Raw genomic sequence first — 20502 nt, forward strand, 5'->3', positions numbered from 1 at the left:
AATAAGGGCCTGCAAGAGTTCCAAGTTGTAGGTTGATTTTAATTAGGGCTGTCAAAAGCTGACACGACACGACAACCCGACACGAAATAAGCGGGTTTGGGTCAAGAATTCCCGACCCGTTTAAATAATTGGGTCGACACGAACCCGACACAAAATTAAACGGGTTAGGTTTGGGTTGAAATTTTCAACCCGAAACCGACACGCGTAACCCGATTATGTAAATGGGTTTAACGACAACCCGTTAACACGAACCCGACACGCTTAACCCGATTATTATATAGAAAAAAACCTGAATATTTTATTATAAACCTTTTTTTAAACATTATTCTATATTGGCTGTAGAAACTAGAAAGCATTGGCGCTTTACTCAAATTTTGGGAATTTTTTGGCGGTATAAATTGGCGGATAAATAAAATTTTTTAACTTTTTTACTTCACTTTTCCACTTACAGAGTTAGAGGATTCTAGATAGTGATAGTGTTACTCTTTATTTAAGACTTTCATTTCCTCAAAACCAATGCCATCTTCCATCTTCTATCTTCCACCTCCAAATATCCTTCATATTTTTTCTTTAATTTTAACTAAAAAGTAAATATTCTCAAATCTCCTCCTCTTGGTAAATCATTGGGCACAACCATTTATCAACAAGGTAATTTTCATCTTCTTCTTAAATTTTTTTTTGTTTTCTTTAATTAAGCTCAAATGGATTTTCCCCCAAATTTAGATCTACAGATCTACTAATTTTTAGCGAAAAACAAAACACTTGGATTGTTTTTATATAAAGTTGTGGCTTCTCTAATTTACATAGTTAATGAAGTATGGAATTCAATTCTTTTTATTCTAATTACAATATTGTTTACTAAAAATTTTTTAGTGTACCAAAGGATATGGAGTCAGAGTTTGTTTTTGTTAATCTTCCCGATTTAGATGAAGAGGTGGGAAAAAGCAGTCATGACAAGACTGAATCGACTGCATACAAACCAACTTCTGGAGGTAAAAGGAAAAGGAAATTAACTTCTCTGGTATGGTCTTTTTTTACCTTTATTTCACCTGATAAGGAGGGAAACTTGCGATGCAAATGCAACAAATGTGGGAAAATATACAATGCTGATAGTAAACATGGTACTGGAAATTTGCAAAGGCATGTTAATAACTGCAAAAAAATTTCCACAAATGACATTGGTCAACTTCTGTTACAAAGAAATAATGCTGGTAATTTGGCTAATATGTCACCTAAGTTTAATTCTGAAGTATTTCGTGAAATTATTGCTATGGCTATTGTGGAGCATGATTTGCCTTTTCAATTTGCTGAGTATGCGGGTGTTAGGCGTGCCTTTAGTTATTTGTACCCTGATGTGAAGGTCTTTTCTAGAAATACTACTAAGTTTGATGTTATGAGGTTTTATAAAAGGGAAAAGGATAGACTTAAGGATATGTTACAGTCTCTTCCTGGTAGAATTGCTTTGACCTCTGATTGTTGGACTGCTATAAACACTGATGGCTATATATCTCTTACTGCCCATTTTGTGGATAAAGATTGGAATTTGAGAAAGAGGATCCTAAACTTCTCTTTTTTGCCCCCTCCTCACACTGGTGCTGCATTGACTAAAAAAATCCTTGATTTATTGAATGATTGGGGAATTAAAAAGAAAGTAATGGCAATTACTCTTGATAATGCATCTGCTAATGATTTGTGTGTTGGGTTGTTGAAGGACCAACTTGCTCTGTTGTGTGATGGTGAATATTTGCATAATCGTTGTTGTGCACATATTCTTAATTTAATAGTTCAAGATGGTCTAAAAGTTGTTGATGTAGCTGTGGATAAGATTAGAGAGAGCATTAAGTATTGTAAGGGATCACAGGCAAGAAAACAAAGATTTTTGGACTCTGTTTCAATGGTGAGCATAGAAATTACGAAAGGATTAAGGCAGGATGTACCAACAAGGTGGAACTCCACTTACCTTATGTTGAAAAATGCCTTATACTATAGAAAAGCCTTTGAACATTTGCAATTTTCTGATTCTAATTATGTGCATTGCCCATCGTCTGAAGAGTGGAGTAAAATTGAAAAAAAATCAATCTTTCTTGGCAGTCTTTTATGAGGTCACTTGTGCTGTTTCTGGGACTAAATACCCAACTGCAAACCTTTATTTCTCTAATGTGGCTAGGGTGAGATTACTATTGAAAGAGGAAATGGAAAAAACGGAGTCTAGTGATAATCCCTTGAAACTTATGGCCACAAAAATGTATGCAAAGTTTGAGAAATATTGGGCGGACTTTAGCTCCTTGATGGCATTGCTGTGATTTTGGATCCTCGCTTTAAGTTTTAGATTGTGGAATGGGTTTTTACCAAAATCTATGGGGTTACTAGTTGTGTAGAACTTGTATTGTTAAAAAGTAAGTTGTTTTCCCTTTTTGAGGAGTACAACAAGCTTTATCCTTCTCCTGCATCAAAGGAGGCAAACCATTCTTCTCATCAAAAGTATGGCACAAGTTACACAGCTAATCCACTGACTTCAGAATCTGATTTCATGAAGGTATGATATTGAGTTGAAACTAATACTTTTTATGTATGTTAATTGTTTGATTGTATATGTATGGAGTTGAAAATAATAATTTTTTATCTCTTTTCTATTATTCTTAGGATTTTGATTCTTTTTCAAGCCAAGAATTTGTCGCTTCTCCTAAGAGTGAGCTGGAACTTTATTTAGAGGAAGCAAAGTTACCCCGAGATGCAAAAGTTGATATTCTTGCTTATTGGAAGAACTACCAGTTTCGGTTTCCTGTTCTCTCTCAAATGGCAAGGGATATTTTAACTATTCCATTGTCTACTGTGGCTTCCGAAGCTGCATTTAGCATAGGAGGGAGAGTGCTTGACAAGTACAGAAGTTCAATGAAGCCTGAAACAGTTGAAGTTGTGATTTGCCTTTGGGATTGGGTATATGAGGAAAAAGGTAAATGGTTATTTTTTACACATCTTAATTCTTATATACTTCACATATTATTCTTTATACTTTAACAGTTAGCAATTAAATCTTTTTTTTTTTTTTTTACTTGTCAGCTCTTGAAGAACTCAAAGTCAATGATATTTATGATGATATAACTCAGCTGAAGTTAGATGTGGATGATTCTCCTCCTTCAAGCTCAAATGAAGCAAGTAGCAGTCAAAGACCTCAAAGTGGAGCAGCAAGCACAGTTAAATAAACTTAATCATACATGTAATCCACGAAATTAAGTATTGATGCATGTTTTAGAAGTTGTCATTTTGAAGGTTGGGACTTGGGACAACTCTTATGTATTGGTTGGGTTGCTAAAACCACTAACTTTAAGTTCTTGTAGTATCTTTTGTCAAAATTAGTAGCTTTGATCTCTTGTAGTATCGTTAATGATGTATGTCTTTTTAATTATTATCATAATATGTTGAATATAAATTATTTTATTATATAATTTATGTGGGTTAAAAGGTTACCCGGGTTACCCGTTTAATAAATGAGTTAGGTTTGGGTCAAGGGTTTTCAACCCGTTTAATAAATGGGTTAGGTTTGGGTCAAGGGTTTTTCAATCCGTTTAATATTGACACGAACACGACACGACACGTTTGACAGCCCTAGATTTTATTTTACTTCGTTTGACTTTGGTTTGACTTTACTTTCGTTGTTTGATTTTCAATGTTGACTTGTTTTGAAATTAGTCTTCCGCTGTGTGTCTTTGATAGTTGCCTTAACCGTTATCACGGTGGCGGTAATGTCTTAGATATTCCTATTTAAAGTTTTTAAACAGAGCAAAACAGGTATTTTAATAAGAAAGAATTTCTAGGGTGTTACAACAAAGCTAAGAAAGGTTCCTAATTAATAGAATTTTCGCCAATAATGAACATCAAACATGTCTTAAAAAGCACATGGCTTCCAGTTGGAAGCACGATCGTAAGGCTCTTCCCACAGCCCTTTTGGATTCGGCTTATTGTGTCCCTACAAATTGTGAAGGATTTGAACATTTAACACTAAAAGGCTGAATAGAAAATGCACATACTCGCATAACATAAACACTTAACTAAGTGGTTAACGCAAGAAAGAAGGCATACCTCTTCTAATGCATGGGGCAGCTAACTTCAACATCCTTCCAAATGGTGTCTTTAGAGGCTTATTCACTTTAATTATCTTTCTCAGGTCTTCCTGCATCCAGTGACAAATATCTGTACATATATAAAATTGTCTTCAAATGGCTCAAGCAGTTGTCAGACTTGTCTACACCAACAATGAAAAAATAATTGATATTGTTCTATAATAATCCATTATTTGCAGCCACTTAACAAAAGTTACCATGAATTCACAAAAGATTAAATAAATAAACACAAGCTGAGCCAAACTTCTCCTTCACTACAAGACATACCTAGTTTGTTTCACAAAAACTAAATTTTCTACTCCCTTGGTTCCAAAATTGAAAAAACAATTCCAAAATCAAAGAACAACACAAATCCAAAAATATAAGGATTATAGATGCAACCACAATCTCATGTTCAAGTACTTCAAAAGACAGTAAAGTGCTTAATTGTCTGAGTAATATGTTATTAATATGCAAATAGTATAATCTAAGTATATTTCCATTCGCATCAGACTAAAAATACATACGCAATGATTTAAATTGCCTCACTCAACATGATCACAACAACCTCGTTTACATTACAAATTCAACAAGTCTAGGGCATTCATAAAATTATGTCAACTAATTGACAATTATAATCAACAATCAACCGACAAAATTCCCAAATTCGACAAAATCAACGAAAATTCATGTCAGAAATAAGAACATAACTTCAACACACACCAATTTAGTTCTTATACCCCTCTAAGGCGAGCCAAAACCGCTTCCCTCATCGCCGCCTCGTCATCGCTTTCATACAAAACAGAATCAACCAAAAATCCAAAATGAGCGATCAACAACAATCAATTACCATAAACAAGAACCCCTAATTAAAACTAAAAATTCAAGAATAAAAAAACAAACCTTCTCCAATTCCCAAGTCTTCTGCAAATCAACAGCAGAAGGTCCCTGTAACACCCTAGAAATTCCTTTCTTTAAAAATATATGTTTTGCCCTGTTTAAAACTTTAAATAGGAATATCTAAGATATTACCGCCACCGTGAAAATGGCTAAGGCAATTATCAAAGACACACAGCGGAAGACTAATTTCAAAACCATTCAAAACAAGTCAACTTGAAAAGTCAACTAACGAAAGTAAAGTCAAAACCAAAGTTAAACGAAGTAAAATAAAACCATCCTACAACTTGGAACCATTGTATGCCCTTATTAAAACCAAACCAACTTTAAATCTTTTGCGTTAGTCATGCATGATAATAATATCATAAATAATTAAAGCATTAAACACATCATATACTTATAGAAACTAGCATGATTCGCTCTTCACTCATGCCCACTCATGAATATGCTTCATCACCTGAAAAGCTTCTCTCTACTTGTTTCCACTACTCTCCATTAAAAATGGCTTATCATAGGGCCAAGATAAAGACAAGGCCAACAACACACAAAACACACAATCAGCAAAGCTGAGTACATAAGCGTAATTAAACACACTAACATGCTTTCACCTATCAACACACACTTACCTCAATGCACCTGTTAACAAACACACACAACATTCAACATGACTCTTCAACTAGACAATAAATAATTTATTTAGCGTTCATTACGCATCGAACGGGTTTCCAACTCTACCTCCCCCAAATAAATTGAGGTTAACTGACACGGGAGCTAACTGTGCCAGCGACAAAACCACACATAGGTGGCGGGATTCCAGCGCATAATAATAATAAAAAGGAATGTACAACGTCCTGTACTCCATTAGAAGTTATGGTTAAATATAAAACCCCATAACTCCCCCCATATGTTCATACTCAAGGTATATACGTTCCAAGAGTTTTGGTGCGTAATCTCTTTCACTTTACGTTATTTACATATTATTAGACTTGGTGATGACTCTTAAATCATAATAATTCAATCAACAATAATTATTCAATCAAACAAACATACCAATTTGATTCTTGAATAATTAGTGACCACATAATATTTAATGTTGAACCCTTTTTAATTCTACCTCAGTGTCAAAGACACCTTAAATGCATAAAGTGCCAAAAATCCTATCCCTCGGTGTTAAAAACACCTTAAGTGCACTAAGGCACCAAAATACAATTTATTCCTCGTGTACATAGACACTTATATAGCTCTTTCCCATGCTTAAAGCATCAATAAAAATTATATGAACCATAATAAAATTCCTTTTCAATATTTCAAGCCAAATTAAACATGTAGTTTAATTAAACATGCATTCTAACATGCCATAAATTAAAGTGTAGTTCATATAATCATGCTAAAATATAATTTTCCAATCCATAAACCATCACAAACAATTCATGCTTCACAATTACAATTCAATCACCAACACCAATAATTCACAATTCCAACCATAGACCTTAGCATGATACTACTTGTAATTGATTTAAATCAAGCCTAGCATGATACTACATCACCAAAATATACTAAGTATGCGAACGTACCTCAAATAAGCTCTTAAAATAACCGAGTACTCTACAACAATTCTCGAACCAAGTCTCCTACATAAAGGGACAATAATACTATATTAATTACCCTTGTATACACAATTTCCAGCAACTTAAACTCACTTTAAATAACTTATAGTAATCTGAAAATTATTTTAAAACCCCTAATTAAACTCCTTTTTAATGGGTAATCGCACCTTTTTATTAAAATCACAATTATACTACTTTAAATAAAATTCCAGCATTTTAAACTAATCAAAAACCCTTTAAAACTTCATCAAAATACTTCTTTATACTTAAATTATCTATAGAAACATTAAATTATCTCTTACCCTTTAAACTCAAGGATAAAATTTAAAGCATAAAAAAAACTTCGTTTAAAATCAAAAACTGCCCGAAAATCATATTTAGAGTCTTTCTTAGAACGTTGTTTCCACATGAAAAACACTACTTTTTTTTTTATCAAAATCGGATGAGTTCAGAACCTGATCGGGTTTAAAACGGGATTAATATTAACGAACGGAAATCTAATAATTAAAACACGAATTTACGTGTTCAAAATAATCTGGAATTAAGTTAAACTAATCAGTAGTTATAATCACCAAAATTTCAAAACATCATTGCTATAAAAGCCCTAAATCATTTGTTCATAAAAACCCTAAAATCATGATTTTCAATAATTAAAAACCCTAGGTTATAAAATTTACAAAATCTAAAAATTATAAAGTTTAATCATCAAAAATACAATTTGATACTAATTAAATTAATTTCAAACAATAAAATCAAAACCCATAAATTAATAATTTTAATTACACAAATTAATAAAACAAAGGAGAAAGAAAATAAGACTAACCTTTTTGTGTGGGAAATTTTTGGGGATTCATGGGGTATTTATAGAGTAGAGAGTGTAGGGTTAGATTTGGGCTTATAAAAAAATGTGGGCTTAAGTTATGGGATAGGGCTTAAGTTATGGGTTTTGGAATGGGTTATTCCAATAAGAGTATGTAGGAATAATTTACATTGCCCAATAATTAATAAACGTTTGGCCCAAAATATATTTTACTTTTATAAAACCTCATATTTAAAATATTTAATTAAAATACTTGAGCCCTTAACAATACATTTTATTAATACTTAAATACTTTATAAAAATACATAAAAATACGGGGTATCACAGTCCCGCCATAGAAATCGGCTTCGTCACTCCAAGTTGCTTCACCATTCCTTTTGTACTCCCCATCCTTCTTCACTCGACAAAATTCTCTCAAAATTTCACCCAAATTCCCAAGAACAAACCCTGATCTATCCTCACAACCAAGAAAAAAAACCCGAATTTCACAATTAGTTGAAACCCTAATGATCAAAATTCAATCACGATCAAACAAATAAGGATTCAATTGAGGGGGGAGAAAGTGAACGAAAAGAGAGAGGATGAGTGAAAAGAATGCCATCAGAAATGGGGAAATGTCCACGCATCAGCCTTCTGAGAACAACTGGAATATCAAAGAAAGAAAGACTAAACCACCCCTGGCAATCTGGGCAATCACTAGGGCTCAACAAAACTACCCGAAAAATCGAAAACCCAAAAACCTATTCCGTTACCGTTCCGAAAATTAGGGTACCCGATCCGATAACCATAACGGTTTCGGTACGTTCCGATAATTTGTTATCGAGTATGGTTATTGAGTATAATTTTAAAATTAACTGTTACCCGTTCCGAACCGATAAACATTTTTTTGTTTTTTATCCTACTTAAATCTCTATTTTTCAAAATCTAAACTCTTACCTTACTTCATAATCACTATAATATCAATGATTTGTCATATAATTAATAATTTGGTCAAGATCATGTGCTATTGTTGTTAATTAGTGTTAAAATATATCATAATAACTAATTTATTAAGTTTAATTATCACTATTGGATACTTTATTGGGTTCTGATAACCGTTCCGAAAATCCGGGTACCCAAACTTATCGGTTCGGTTTATGAATATCACTTTTAGTGATATTGGTTATCGAGTACCCAAACCGTTAGTACTAATGGTACGGGTACCCCTCCTAGCAATCAGGGAAGGGTGCTAAGGGCAAGGGGGTCATTTCCCTGTTAATAAGGAACAGTAAAATGGGGAATAATAAATGAACTTGGGGCTTTTATATACTATAGTACTCCCTCCGTTTTTAAATACTTGCTCCATTTCTCCATGCGCGGAGTTTTAGGAGAAATTGGAGAAAGTAATAAAATATGGAGATAGTGGGGTTAGTGGAAGAATAAAAAATTGTAAAAAGCAAAAGTAGTGGAGAAATTAGAGGTGAGAGAATATGAAATGAATAAAATATGATATTTGTTGGGTCCACTAGGTGGTGGAAATGAATTAAATATTATAAAAACTTTTCAAATAAGGAAATGAAGCAAGTATTTAAAAACAGCTAAAAAAGAAAAGTGAAGCAAGTATTTAAAAACGGAGGGAGTAGTAAATATGTTATGTTATAGGTATTGCATATAGTATAGTTTACACAATGTAAACATCGATTTAATGCTATTAATGTTACGAGTAAATTACGGGATCCGACAACGGAGAAGGAAGTAGTATACTTCGTAATAAAAATTGCGCCTATTCACCCTTAAGTGAGATATCTCAAGTGATTTAAGTCGTTGTTGAAATAATGTTGAGCATTGGCGGATTCAATCAAATCTAAAAATCTCTCCCTCCCTTTTGTCTGCACTCAAATTCAGCAGGTAGTCTTTTGATCAGGTGACATCAACTGATACATAATTGGGTGCTCTAAAATACCCAATTATGTAAACTAGACTTGGCAAAACTAACCAAAATTCCATCGTTATATTGCCCAGATCCCCTAAAACACCCTTAAATGTTGCCAAAATTTCTGGGGTTTAACTGGGTTTTCTTCAATTTGATATTTTCAGTTGTGACGTGGGCGAATTTGACGCAATTTCATCGATGGTAACAACTGGAAAATGGAGAATTTTTTCTGCCAATTTTTGCTGCCATTGCTTCTTATAGCAGGTACTTGTTCTTTATATTAGGATTTTGGGTTATTAAACTGCTTGTATTGTTGTTTCTTGAACATTTTAAAATCTGGGTCTTGTGAATTCTTTAGGAATGTATTTTAGTTTTTGAGTATAATTGACGAAATCAAATGTTTCAATCAAGCTGACCTTCAATTTTGGGGCTTTTAATGAAGTAGATAAACTTTCTTGATGTGGGTGTATGCCATTTTGCATAGGCGTCATAATGTTGATTATGGAAAGGGTGTACATGCTTCTGAGTGTTGAGCGCGGTGACAATGCTTTTGAGTCGAAAAGTTGTGTGCTCTATTTTGAATGCAATATTGCTATTCAATTTTCCTATATTAGAATTTTTGGGTTAGTATATATAAAGAGGGTTTTGGGGTCATTGATTACGTACATCATAGAGGGAGTTTACAAACATCGTTAGAAAACTGTTCAACTGTCAGTAATCCAACTATGTGACAGTTTGTACGGGCTGAGGAAGTGGGAGAGTGACCATTTGAGTGATTAAAGCGGTGATTATTGTGAAGCATACATTCTGTGCTTAGGAAGCGAGAGTGTGGTCTTAAAACTAATATGTCTCATTTGATAATATGATGTGTTGTCGATGGGCATGGACTGATTCGATATAATACAATCAACTTGGTAGTTTATTTTCCCTACTTGGTTAAGTCAGGGGTGTTTTCCAATAGTATGATGTGATTAACTCAATATTGTTTATCTTGTTGTAGTGTTATTCGCACCATTGGTTGTTGATTAGCGCATCTTGATTTTTATTTCGTTGTGTTTGTGGATTTTCCCCGATTCTCTTTGTTTTTTGGTAGTTGACTGTCCCAAGTTTTGAAAAAGGCATGATTATTTAGTTTGAGTAAACTGTTGGATGCAAGCCAGGCTTGTGTTAGTTGGGCTATACATGTCTGCTTGTCAAATTATATTAGTTCCTTGTTCATTTATTGGCTGTACTTCCAGTCATATATACTGTTTTCCGCTCATTCTTTGATTCTCCTTGCCATCATGCTTGGCAATTGCTCATTGCTGGCCTTCTTATGGGCTTATTTTGTTATTGCAGCTGCTTTGGTTAATTGGAGTTTGATATCGCTTGTTGATCTAGTAGCATTTCTTGTCATTCAGTTCAATCTTCCTAGAAGAGGTGAGTTCTATGTTGTTTGGGCTGGTTACTAATTATTCTCTGTCATATAATATGTAAAAGCAGTAATTCATATGCTAGATAACGTGCAAATTCTGACTGGTTTTCTACAGATTTTCGTTTTCGTAGGCTGATTCTATTTTTGTGGGGTATTAGTATATATTCCCTACTTGTTGCCTTAGTACAAGCAATTTTCACTATTACATGGGCAATCAAGGAGGACGAATGGAGTCTGGAAGATACATCATGGGTGGAGCTAATCGGGCTCATGAGGTAAGTGAATATATTGCTTGAGCTGTTGAAAACCTTTGTGCCCATGCTCTTTCAATAACCTGGCATCACCTTAATATATTGGCTGCCTGCTGCAGGTTCCACTCCTGGAGATCTCCAACTGCAATATTTTATGTGATTATACAAGTAATAGTGGGTTTTGTTTGTTTAGTATGGTTATATCAGCATAAACTCGGTATGGTTCCTTGGCGAGGTTCTTGCTGGGGGAACTTCTCATCCATTTTGGAGTCATTAGGTATGATTGGAATCTTTGATTATTTTAATAATTTGCTTTAATCCCATGCATATTCAGCAACAAACTTTCCCTGTCTTATATAATATGTTTTATTGACTATATTTTATGCAAAAATGCATGTATTTTTGCTCTCTTGTGGGAGTTAATTATAGATTAAATTTTTATGAAAAGGATAGACCTGCTAGTGTGAAAATTTCAAAATGCAACTGTAGGCAATAGGTGTGAATAACAGTTTTCCTGACACTGTTCCTAGCTCACATTATAAGATTGTAATTCAGTTGTGAAACCGTTGCAAGTTGAAAGGAGATTGGGTTGTGAAAAGAGACACTATAAAATGACAAAACTTAAATTTTAGGATAAGACACTGTATGGTCAAAATCCCATGGTTAACAGGTCATTTTTTTCGAACGTATTCCTATCTTAGACTAGAACACATATAAAACTTGCACTTTATTACTCTTATCAATAATTTTCATGTAGGCATCTAGGTCTAGTTCTATTGTCATTCCTTTCTTGTTTTCTTATGTGGCTGCTTTGCACAGTCACATACCCCCCTCCCCCCCCCCCCCCAAAAAAAAAAAAAAAAACACACACACACACTTAGACACATAAAAAAAGGGTGCATGCATGACGTCATCCTTGCTTTAATACTTTGCTGATTTCCCTAAAAAAAAAGTTTGCCAATGGTGATAGATACTTACACTAAGTTGAGAATAACGAAAGAGAGAGCCACTCACTTCTCCCTTGCCCGATGAAAAGTCGGAATTCATTGGAGAATTAATGCTGGGGTTTGCCTTTCCAATACTTCTAAAAGCTTGTTTTCTTCCTAGAATCAACTTTCAAATAGGGAAAGAAAAGCAGTTCTTGGATCTTGTTGGTGTGGGGGGGGGGGGGGTTGGAGTTCCTTGTAAAGCATCTAAGTGACTTTGCCAAAATTTTCAATAATCCTTGAAGGAAGTCACTTACCTTAGCCCCTTTTTTAGGTCAACAAATCAACTTTTGACCACTAACATTATACGTGTCTTCTTTTGCCAAAAAAAAAAAAAAAAAAAAAAAAAATCTAAGTGACTTTGCCAAAATTTTCAATAATCCTTGAAGGAAACAACTTAATGCACTTAGTCACTTACCTTGGGGGGTTGGAGTTCCTTGTAAAGCATCTAAGTGACTTTGCCAAAATTTTCAATAATCCTAAAAGGAAACAACTTTATGCACTTAGTCACTTACCTTAGCCCCTTTCTTAGGTCAACAAATCAAGTTTTGACCACTAACATTATACGTGTCTTCTTTTGCCCAAAAAAAAAAAAAAAAAAAAAAAAAAAAAATCTAAGTGACTGCCAAAATTTTCAATAATCCTTGAAGGAAACAACTTTATGCACTTAGTCACTTACCTTAGCCCCTTTCTTAGGTCAACAAATCAAGTTTTGACCACTAACATTATACGTGTCTTCTTTGTCCAAAAAAAAAAAACATTATTGCTTTTTAGTTCATGCACAATACATACAAACAAACAAAAAAGTAGAGTGGAATGCCAAAAAGTCAAGACTAGATGAGGGGTATGGATACCCCTCTAACTAAGGAACAATGACCTCTCTTCCAAGGTCTATTTGTTAGGGATTACGAATGTGCTAACAAGTATGTGATAATTAACAATTAACAACAATGAGGAACAAATTACAAGTAAGCAACAACAAGGAGAAATTACCGTGAGAACCCGAGAAAACGATTAATCCACTATTGAATAATCTTTGATGATTAGCAATGTAGTTTACAACCTTTCGATGTACCATGAAGACTCCACCCTCAATAACACCCTTTCCCACACTCAAACCCTAAGTATTGGGGCTTATACAATGGAGGCTTTCTCTCTCTACATCTTTCCCATTTATCTTACCCTAATACATTACTAACTAGAGTATATTAGTATATATAGTGCAAGGCATAATAAACAATCAAACGAACAAGAAGCTTTGGGGGCAAACCAAAACGTACTTCCAAAAGTTCAGACGAACCTAATCCTTGTTCGAGCGAATTCCGTTTCTTTCAATTTAATCTAGCCTTGAACCGTTCTCCACACTTCTCTAACCCAACACTAATCTCTTCGTTTTTTTCTCAATCATAATAGACAGATTCTTGGGAGTTAATGCTTTGTATAGTTCAACTTATTTTGGCCATCTTCAACAACTTAGAGGCTGTGCTACCTATAAAACATAGCACCCCCCCCCCCCCCCCCCAAATTATAAAAGAAGATTTACAATTTTTGTATTTTGGGTGATATGTAGAGTTTACAATTGTCTGATCTTCATCAACTACTTTAAAGGTTAAAAACAATAAAAGAAAACCAAGATGAGTATGACAACAACCTTTTGCGGCTTCCAAATTTTTTTTTTTTTAAAGAAAAATATCCAATTCAACATGATGAAATGTAAATGAAATTGCCAAGTTGAGTTTTCCACTTTGATGCTTTTTCACAATTAGTTTGATGAATTGTTAAGTAATGAAGGTAAAAGATCAAGATTCAAGAACCTTGAAGAACCAATGGTTTTATTAGAATTATGATGATTTGACTAAGAATATATTGGGAGTTATGTTGTATTTTGGGAATTGATATTGTGCTTTGGATGGAGAAAGGGAAGATAATGATTGGAACAATAGTACTACCTCCGTATTTATTATTGCACCATATATGTTGGGCACACATTTTCTGGTAGTGGGAAAAAATGAGAAGAGAGAAGGGTAAAAGTACAAAAAAAGCCATGTGATGTAAACATAAAGTAAAGTATTAAGTGCTAAAAGTAAGGGTATATTGAATATTTACAGTGTGAACACCCATATTTTGTTTCCTTAAATGAAAATGGTGCAATATTTGTGAAATTTCTTTAAAAGGCAAGTGGTGTAATTGTAGGCGTCGTTTGAAGTGCGCCTACGTTAAAAACATGTTGTGAATATGCTTGACACTCATAGGAAGTGGGAATTGACATATACGATTAGGGACAAAAAAGTAGGGAGCCGCCAAGAAGTTTTTAAGGAACTTGTAAACCGTTCACGGATCATAAAAAGACAACCACGATAAGGGACAACGATTGACCCGTGAAGGTTACACCCCATTCATAATCCATGAGATTACTAATTCCATATGGTTCGGAACCACGAAAGGAGGATCGGGGATGATGGTACGAAGTGAGTCATGGAGTCACATTCGCCCGTATTGGCCTCTACTCGATTCTTATAGTGAAAAGCATTCCTGTGATCTCAAAGGCATACAAACAATAATTCAATTTGCTCCAAACTACTATTTAACTAAATTGGTTCAAAATTAATGCACACATAATTCTAAAAATTTGGTGATCACTTCAATTAATAATAAGATTAAAAGGATCCTAAACCGGTTGTCCAAATTATCTTATTAGGCGTGATTTTCATTTACATATTCCCTTTAAACATGCAATATGGTGATCAAAATAAATAATAGAATCAATATTAATATAAAAACCAATTTAATCATAATTCCAACAACATAAAAATCGTTAGAAAAATAATAATAAAAAGAGCATGATCCTTACTTTGAATCTGTTTGTTTGCAACTACAAAATAATAAACGAGTTAGTAACTTCAAGGAAATAATAAAACAATAACTAAATTAAATTAAATAAAACTAAAGTTGATTTTGGGGCCAAACCCTCAAACGATTCTACCTTTCACGCCTTGGCTTAAGGACAGAACCTTGAGTAAAATATGGACTCCTTTGAGTGCTTGAAGAAGGAATTTTGAAGTGAAAAGGGTAGGCTAGTGTTTAGGTTAATAGCATAGAAGAGAGAAAATAAGAATCATAAAATTCTGGTTGCCCTGTACATTAGAAATGAGGGGGTATTTATAGGGAAAATGTACTGAGGGAGCACACGGAACCCTAAAATGATAAAAACCCTAAAAAAGTATCCCGTGACACGGTCAGACTGTACCGTCAGACGGTACACTTTCCCGTGACACGGGAAATTTTCAGAAAACGGAATGAAAAACGCGTTAAGGGTTTACGCGGAAAGGACACGGAACGTCCCGTGTCACGGCAGACCTCCCGTGTCACGGGAAGTCCCACCGTCAGACGGGAAGGGTTCCCGTGACACGGTCAGACTGTACCGTGACACGGTCACTTCCAGTCCATTTTTCCGTCTAAATTCATTTTTAACCCTAATTTCTTTCGGCTTTTTAAGTGCCGATTGATAATTTCGGGCTTTTTCCTGACTTTTATTATTCGGGCTAAAATAAGAAAATAATAAAATAAAAATAAAATAAAATGTTTGGGCCAAAAATAAATAATAAAATAATAAAATAAAAAGGTTTGGGCTTAAAATTAATTAATAAGCTTGGGCTAAAATCAAAACTATGCTTTTACCAAACATCAAGACTAATCCATGGACCTTTCAAAAATATGAATTTAGTAAAATACGATTTTTTAAGCACTCTCGGGATTAAATACTAAACCCGACCAACAGTGGCGGTGAAAGGTTATTTATCATCGGGTTTGGTTCTGGGGAGACATTTTTAGGTGTCTACAGTAATAATAAAAGAACGGAGGAAGTATTTGATTAAGAGATGATGAAAAGGCTACAAAAAAAAAAAAAAAAAAAAAAAAAAGGCTGGATAAAGCAGGGTACTTAAATCCTGACTTATACTTTGCATTTGGAAGGATGTTAACAGGTTAAAGAGTTTAAAGACTCTCTGGTCTCATAGCTTTGGCTCAAGTTTGAGTTACTACAAAAGTTACATCCAAAATGGTTGTCTTCCAAACAAGAAGCTTGCAGTTGGGGGATTAAGTTAAGCAACTACTTCATTCAAAAGTATCCCTCCTTCCATCCTTGCACTTCTAGCTGGTCTATCTACCACCCTATTCATCTCTCTTTTTTGGAGTACGACGGCTCCCTTTCTTTGCCTCAAGAGGTCCTTGCATTTATGGAATAAAGTGGTCGAAGGGGCCAGTGTTTGCATGTGTATTGACAATGTCTAATCTGTTGCTATCATAGGAGTTTTATTTGGGCTTGTTGACTTTTTGTAATTGCAGCCTATATAGTTAGAAACTCAGTAATAATGTCCTGATTTCATTTGAAATAGTTCTTGAATCCTATAACCCATTGTCCATGCCATTAATGTAACAGGAGAAAAAGAAGCATACGTATTATTTAACAGCTTTCTTAATGGAGGTGGTTGCCAATGGATGTGTTTTTTAATTTATCTTGATGTAACTAGCTGGATTGTTTAGAACTCTATCACAGTTCATTTCATTTCGATGAAGGCAAAGTTGATGTTCTAAGGAAACAAAATTGGTTTTGTTGTGTCATTCGAGTGAACTAACTAATGTATGGGAGTGTTAAACAATTAATTGTGTAGGCTGAAAAGAATCCTGGCCTTCTTTTTGCTCTAAGAAATCAGTCAATCCCTAAGGATGTGAAGGATGGACTCCTCACTGTCAGGGCATAAGGGACAAATTGGGGTGTTATTGATACCCCTTTGGTGAAGTAAAAGATTTGCTGGAAGTCTTATCTCTAGTGAAAGAATGTTATTTTATATGAACTTTGAGTTTCCACAACCAGTATTTTACTTGATCATAATTTTTCTAGTAAGGAATTCAATCATAAGGAGCAAAAGGGATAATCATTGACTTAAGACATATGAAATAGCATAGCTTGAATAGATTTCTTAACATGGAGGGGAAGGTTTAGCTTTAAGTTCATAGAAATTCTTGAAGCCATTTGATTGAACATTTACTGTGATTGATTGGTCTTGAAAGAGACAGGATGGACATAACAGAATGTAAATATTATCCCAACTCCCAATTGCAATTCTTTGAGTACAAATTCCAACTTTGACTTTCTAGAAATGAGATTATTTTTTCTGCTGGGTCATTTTTCGTTCTTTTTTATTATTCTCTAGTCTCAGCTAACTGATTAATGGTTCCCTCACTTTTATATTGGTCACTGCATAGGTTCTTACTTCAAGGTTGTGTTTTGCTTCCTGTTGCCTGCCATCCAACTGGTTGTGGGCATAAGCCATCCTTCTTGGGTATCTTTGCCCTTTTTCATTTGTAGCTGTGTAGGGCTAGTGGATTGGTCTTTGACAAGCAATTTTTCAGGCCTCTTCAGGTAATGTTCTGACAGTTTCAGTTATCTTTTATTCTATTATTGCGTAGGCTTTTTTTTTTCTTTTCTTTTCTTTTGTTTTTGTTCTTTATTTTTTTTTACCAAACATCACTGATTATTTCTTTTCTTATTCTACATTGTGAAGATGGTGGAGGTCTCTTCAACTCTATGCTTGTTTCAATATTCTTCTACTTTATACTTATCAGCTCCCTGTGCAATTCCCAACATTGCTTCAACAGATAGCAAATTTTCTTGGTCTTTACAAGATATCTGCGGAATCTGGATGGCTGGAAATATGTTCTGGTCTTTCTCTCGTTTGTTTCTATGCAATGGTATGCATGTGCCTTTTTTTTTTGGAGTGCAGGATTTGGTTTATGTAGAAGTATGATGTCATAAAGGTGACTTTTGCCCGCTAGGATCATTACTTCAGTCTCTTCATATATCAGCTCAATTTGGTATGACCGAGACCATAGTTGCCTATATTGATATTATATATATATATAAAAAACATCTGGCAAGAAACTTCCTTTAATCGATTTTTTTGCAAGATACCAATTGCTGGATTTTAAATCGGCGTTGACTAGTCACACGTTGGTGAGGGTGGTGGTTTATGTGAAAGTAGGGTAGGTGGATGGTATTTTCAAAGGAGTCAGGGAGGGTGGATGGTGTTTTTGGGAAAGGCGGTGAGGGTGGATGGGTGGTGGTTTTGAAGAAGGGTTGAAGGTGGGTGATGGTTTCGCTAGTGGTGAGTGTGGTGGTGATGGTAGTATCCATGTGATTAGTCAACGCCGAGTTTTTTAATTAATTCAACGATAAAAATCTTACAACTGGTATCTTCTTGCATAAAAATTCTTTTAAAAGTTAGTTTCTTGCCAGAATTAGTTTATTAGGTAGTTTCTCGCAATAAAGTAACTTATAAAGGAATTTCTGACAAAAATTTCCTTGCTATAATGAACCTGTATACAATTATACATAGTTTAGTTAAAGATAATTGATGTTGCAGAATAAATATAATTTGTCTGTTCTTGGTGAAGATAATGACAGCAAATAATTTAGATTGAATAGATATTGTGTTGGTGTGACAAACTCATTGCATTATCATATATATTTGAATTTATGCAAGATCAATTACAATGCTACACTAGAGTATGTGGACAACCGTATTGATTTGTTTTTCCTTAATTTCCATGTCTTAACTTTCACTCTACTTATCTGGCCAATACCTACTAAATACGAAGGATACTTGTTTTTGGAGGGTTTTTTTTTTTTTTTTTTTTTTTTTTTTTTTTTTTTTTTTTTTTGGAAATTACAATTATAAAAGTTATACTAAATGTTACACCATTTGGAAGTAGGGTTCGATTAAATAAAAATGGTTCCCAGAAGAAAACTACCACTGGAAATCGGTAGTGGGCTATTAAAAACGGTTCCTCAACCTGTTACTGATAGTCTTTGACCACTTTTAGCTACAGCCTAGAAGAACCAGCAATATTAAATAATTAGACCGCTACCAATTTCAATGCCAGTAGTCTAGCAAAAAAATGCTCTAGCAATGACTGTATGGCCAGGGCGGAGCCCATATTAATTAAATTTGCTCTTCATTGTCATTGATTTTGGTGTAGAGGAGTAGGTTTTTTTCATGTGATAGTATGCAAGTTGTCAAGGGATCAAATCTTGTAGCTAACAAAATTTGTTTTTTTTTTTTTAAGTAAATGTAATACGTAGGTATAATCTTGGCCCCCTCACTTAGAAATTCTGGCTCCCGCCACTGGGTATGGCTGATGAGAAATTTTACAAATTTAAACTTACATGTGCAACTCACCTCAGTAAATTTGAAAAATCCAACATAAAGCATAAATTTGCATCTTTCACCAAATTATACGACAATGAATCAATAATGTTTGAGGGATAAATTCTGATAGTATATAACTGTTAAAGGATTGCTCAGTTTGTATATTTATTTATTTATCTATTGATTTTTATTAATATATATCATACCTGCATTCAAGAAATTACCTGCATTTAAATCTTGTGATATTGATCTGGTGCCCAAGTAACCCAGATTTGTTCAAAAACAACTAATTTTACTGAGTTAATTTAGTTGTATGAATGTTATGCCTTCACTTTTTTTTTTTCATTTGTATTAATGCTTATTTTGTAACCACTTGGCTTTGTTGTTATTCATACTACCATAATTATCACTTTGTTTTATTCTTTTCAAGTCTTGTAGCCTTTCGTTTAAATTGTATTGGCCACGTTATTTGTGACTTTTTTTTTTTTTTTTTTTTTTTCCTATTAAACAGCTGTCATGCATAAAAAATGACTTGGAGGAAATGGAATTCATGATGTCCAGTTCGGAAAGTGATTTGACTGAGCAACTTCTTCCTGCAAGAAATTCTTTTTTTATTCGTCAATTAAGGTATGTCATTAAGAGTATATACGTTGATTAAGTTTTCTCATTTGGTGCATATTTTTGTCCATTATGTGAATAGAAGGTTTGGTGATAAATATGGCCTTCTTTTCCTTTATGCAGTATTTTTTTTTGTCCTCGTTTTCATTTTCAATTTTTCTGGAGTAGTGTTGGCGAATAAATAGCTCCACTATCCTATTTGCCTATTGTGTAGACGATATTCCCTTTTTGTTAAAGATACGCTTTTGTCATTTCCCTTTTTGGGTTGGTGGTGAGACTTTTGACTATTGTATTTGATTAGTAAGATGTGGACCATGTGGTGATGTAGTGTCTGATATGACTGTAGCGTCTAGAGGATAATTTGATGATTACTCTCTTTTCTTGTCAATAATTAAAGCTTAATTGATTTTAAGCATGTGATGTGATGATATTCGAATGAAGTTATATGGTGAGTGCAATTGTAGGGAAGGTTAGAAGAGACATCTTACAATGCTTGAATAAATAATATATTGGGTAGCAGAAAAAGGTTATGTGAAATTGGATCCATTCTCCCTTTTGTTTTAAATGACCAATTCTATCTCAGCTGTAGAGATTTTATGGAATAGGCATGTAAAATGGAAAGGTGATATTATTTATTGTATTGATTTGAAAGTGCTAAGTACCTTAATATGCTTTCTAGGGAATCATTA

The 20502-nt window shown here is 34.0% G+C and overlaps 1 protein-coding gene across 1 annotated transcript in view; it reads left to right on the plus strand.

The window, feature by feature from the left end:
* The first annotated feature begins 9246 nt into the window (after positions 1–9246).
* Positions 9247–20502, plus strand: part of LOC145624013 (piezo-type mechanosensitive ion channel homolog) — a 39279-nt gene continuing 28023 nt past the window's right edge. The window contains exons 1-8 of the mRNA XM_081676941.1: positions 9247–9311; positions 9501–9600; positions 10675–10755; positions 10866–11025; positions 11121–11278; positions 17253–17409; positions 17552–17738; positions 19707–19822. Of these exons, the coding sequence (XP_081533067.1) occupies positions 9552–9600; positions 10675–10755; positions 10866–11025; positions 11121–11278; positions 17253–17409; positions 17552–17738; positions 19707–19822 (908 nt within the window). The 5' untranslated portion in view covers positions 9247–9311; positions 9501–9551. The remainder of the gene's footprint in view (positions 9312–9500; positions 9601–10674; positions 10756–10865; positions 11026–11120; positions 11279–17252; positions 17410–17551; positions 17739–19706; positions 19823–20502) is intronic.

This window comes from Chenopodium album, chromosome 3 (genome assembly GCF_948465745.1).
Source record: "Chenopodium album chromosome 3, dcCheAlbu1.1, whole genome shotgun sequence".
NCBI lineage: Eukaryota > Viridiplantae > Streptophyta > Magnoliopsida > Caryophyllales > Amaranthaceae > Chenopodium > Chenopodium album.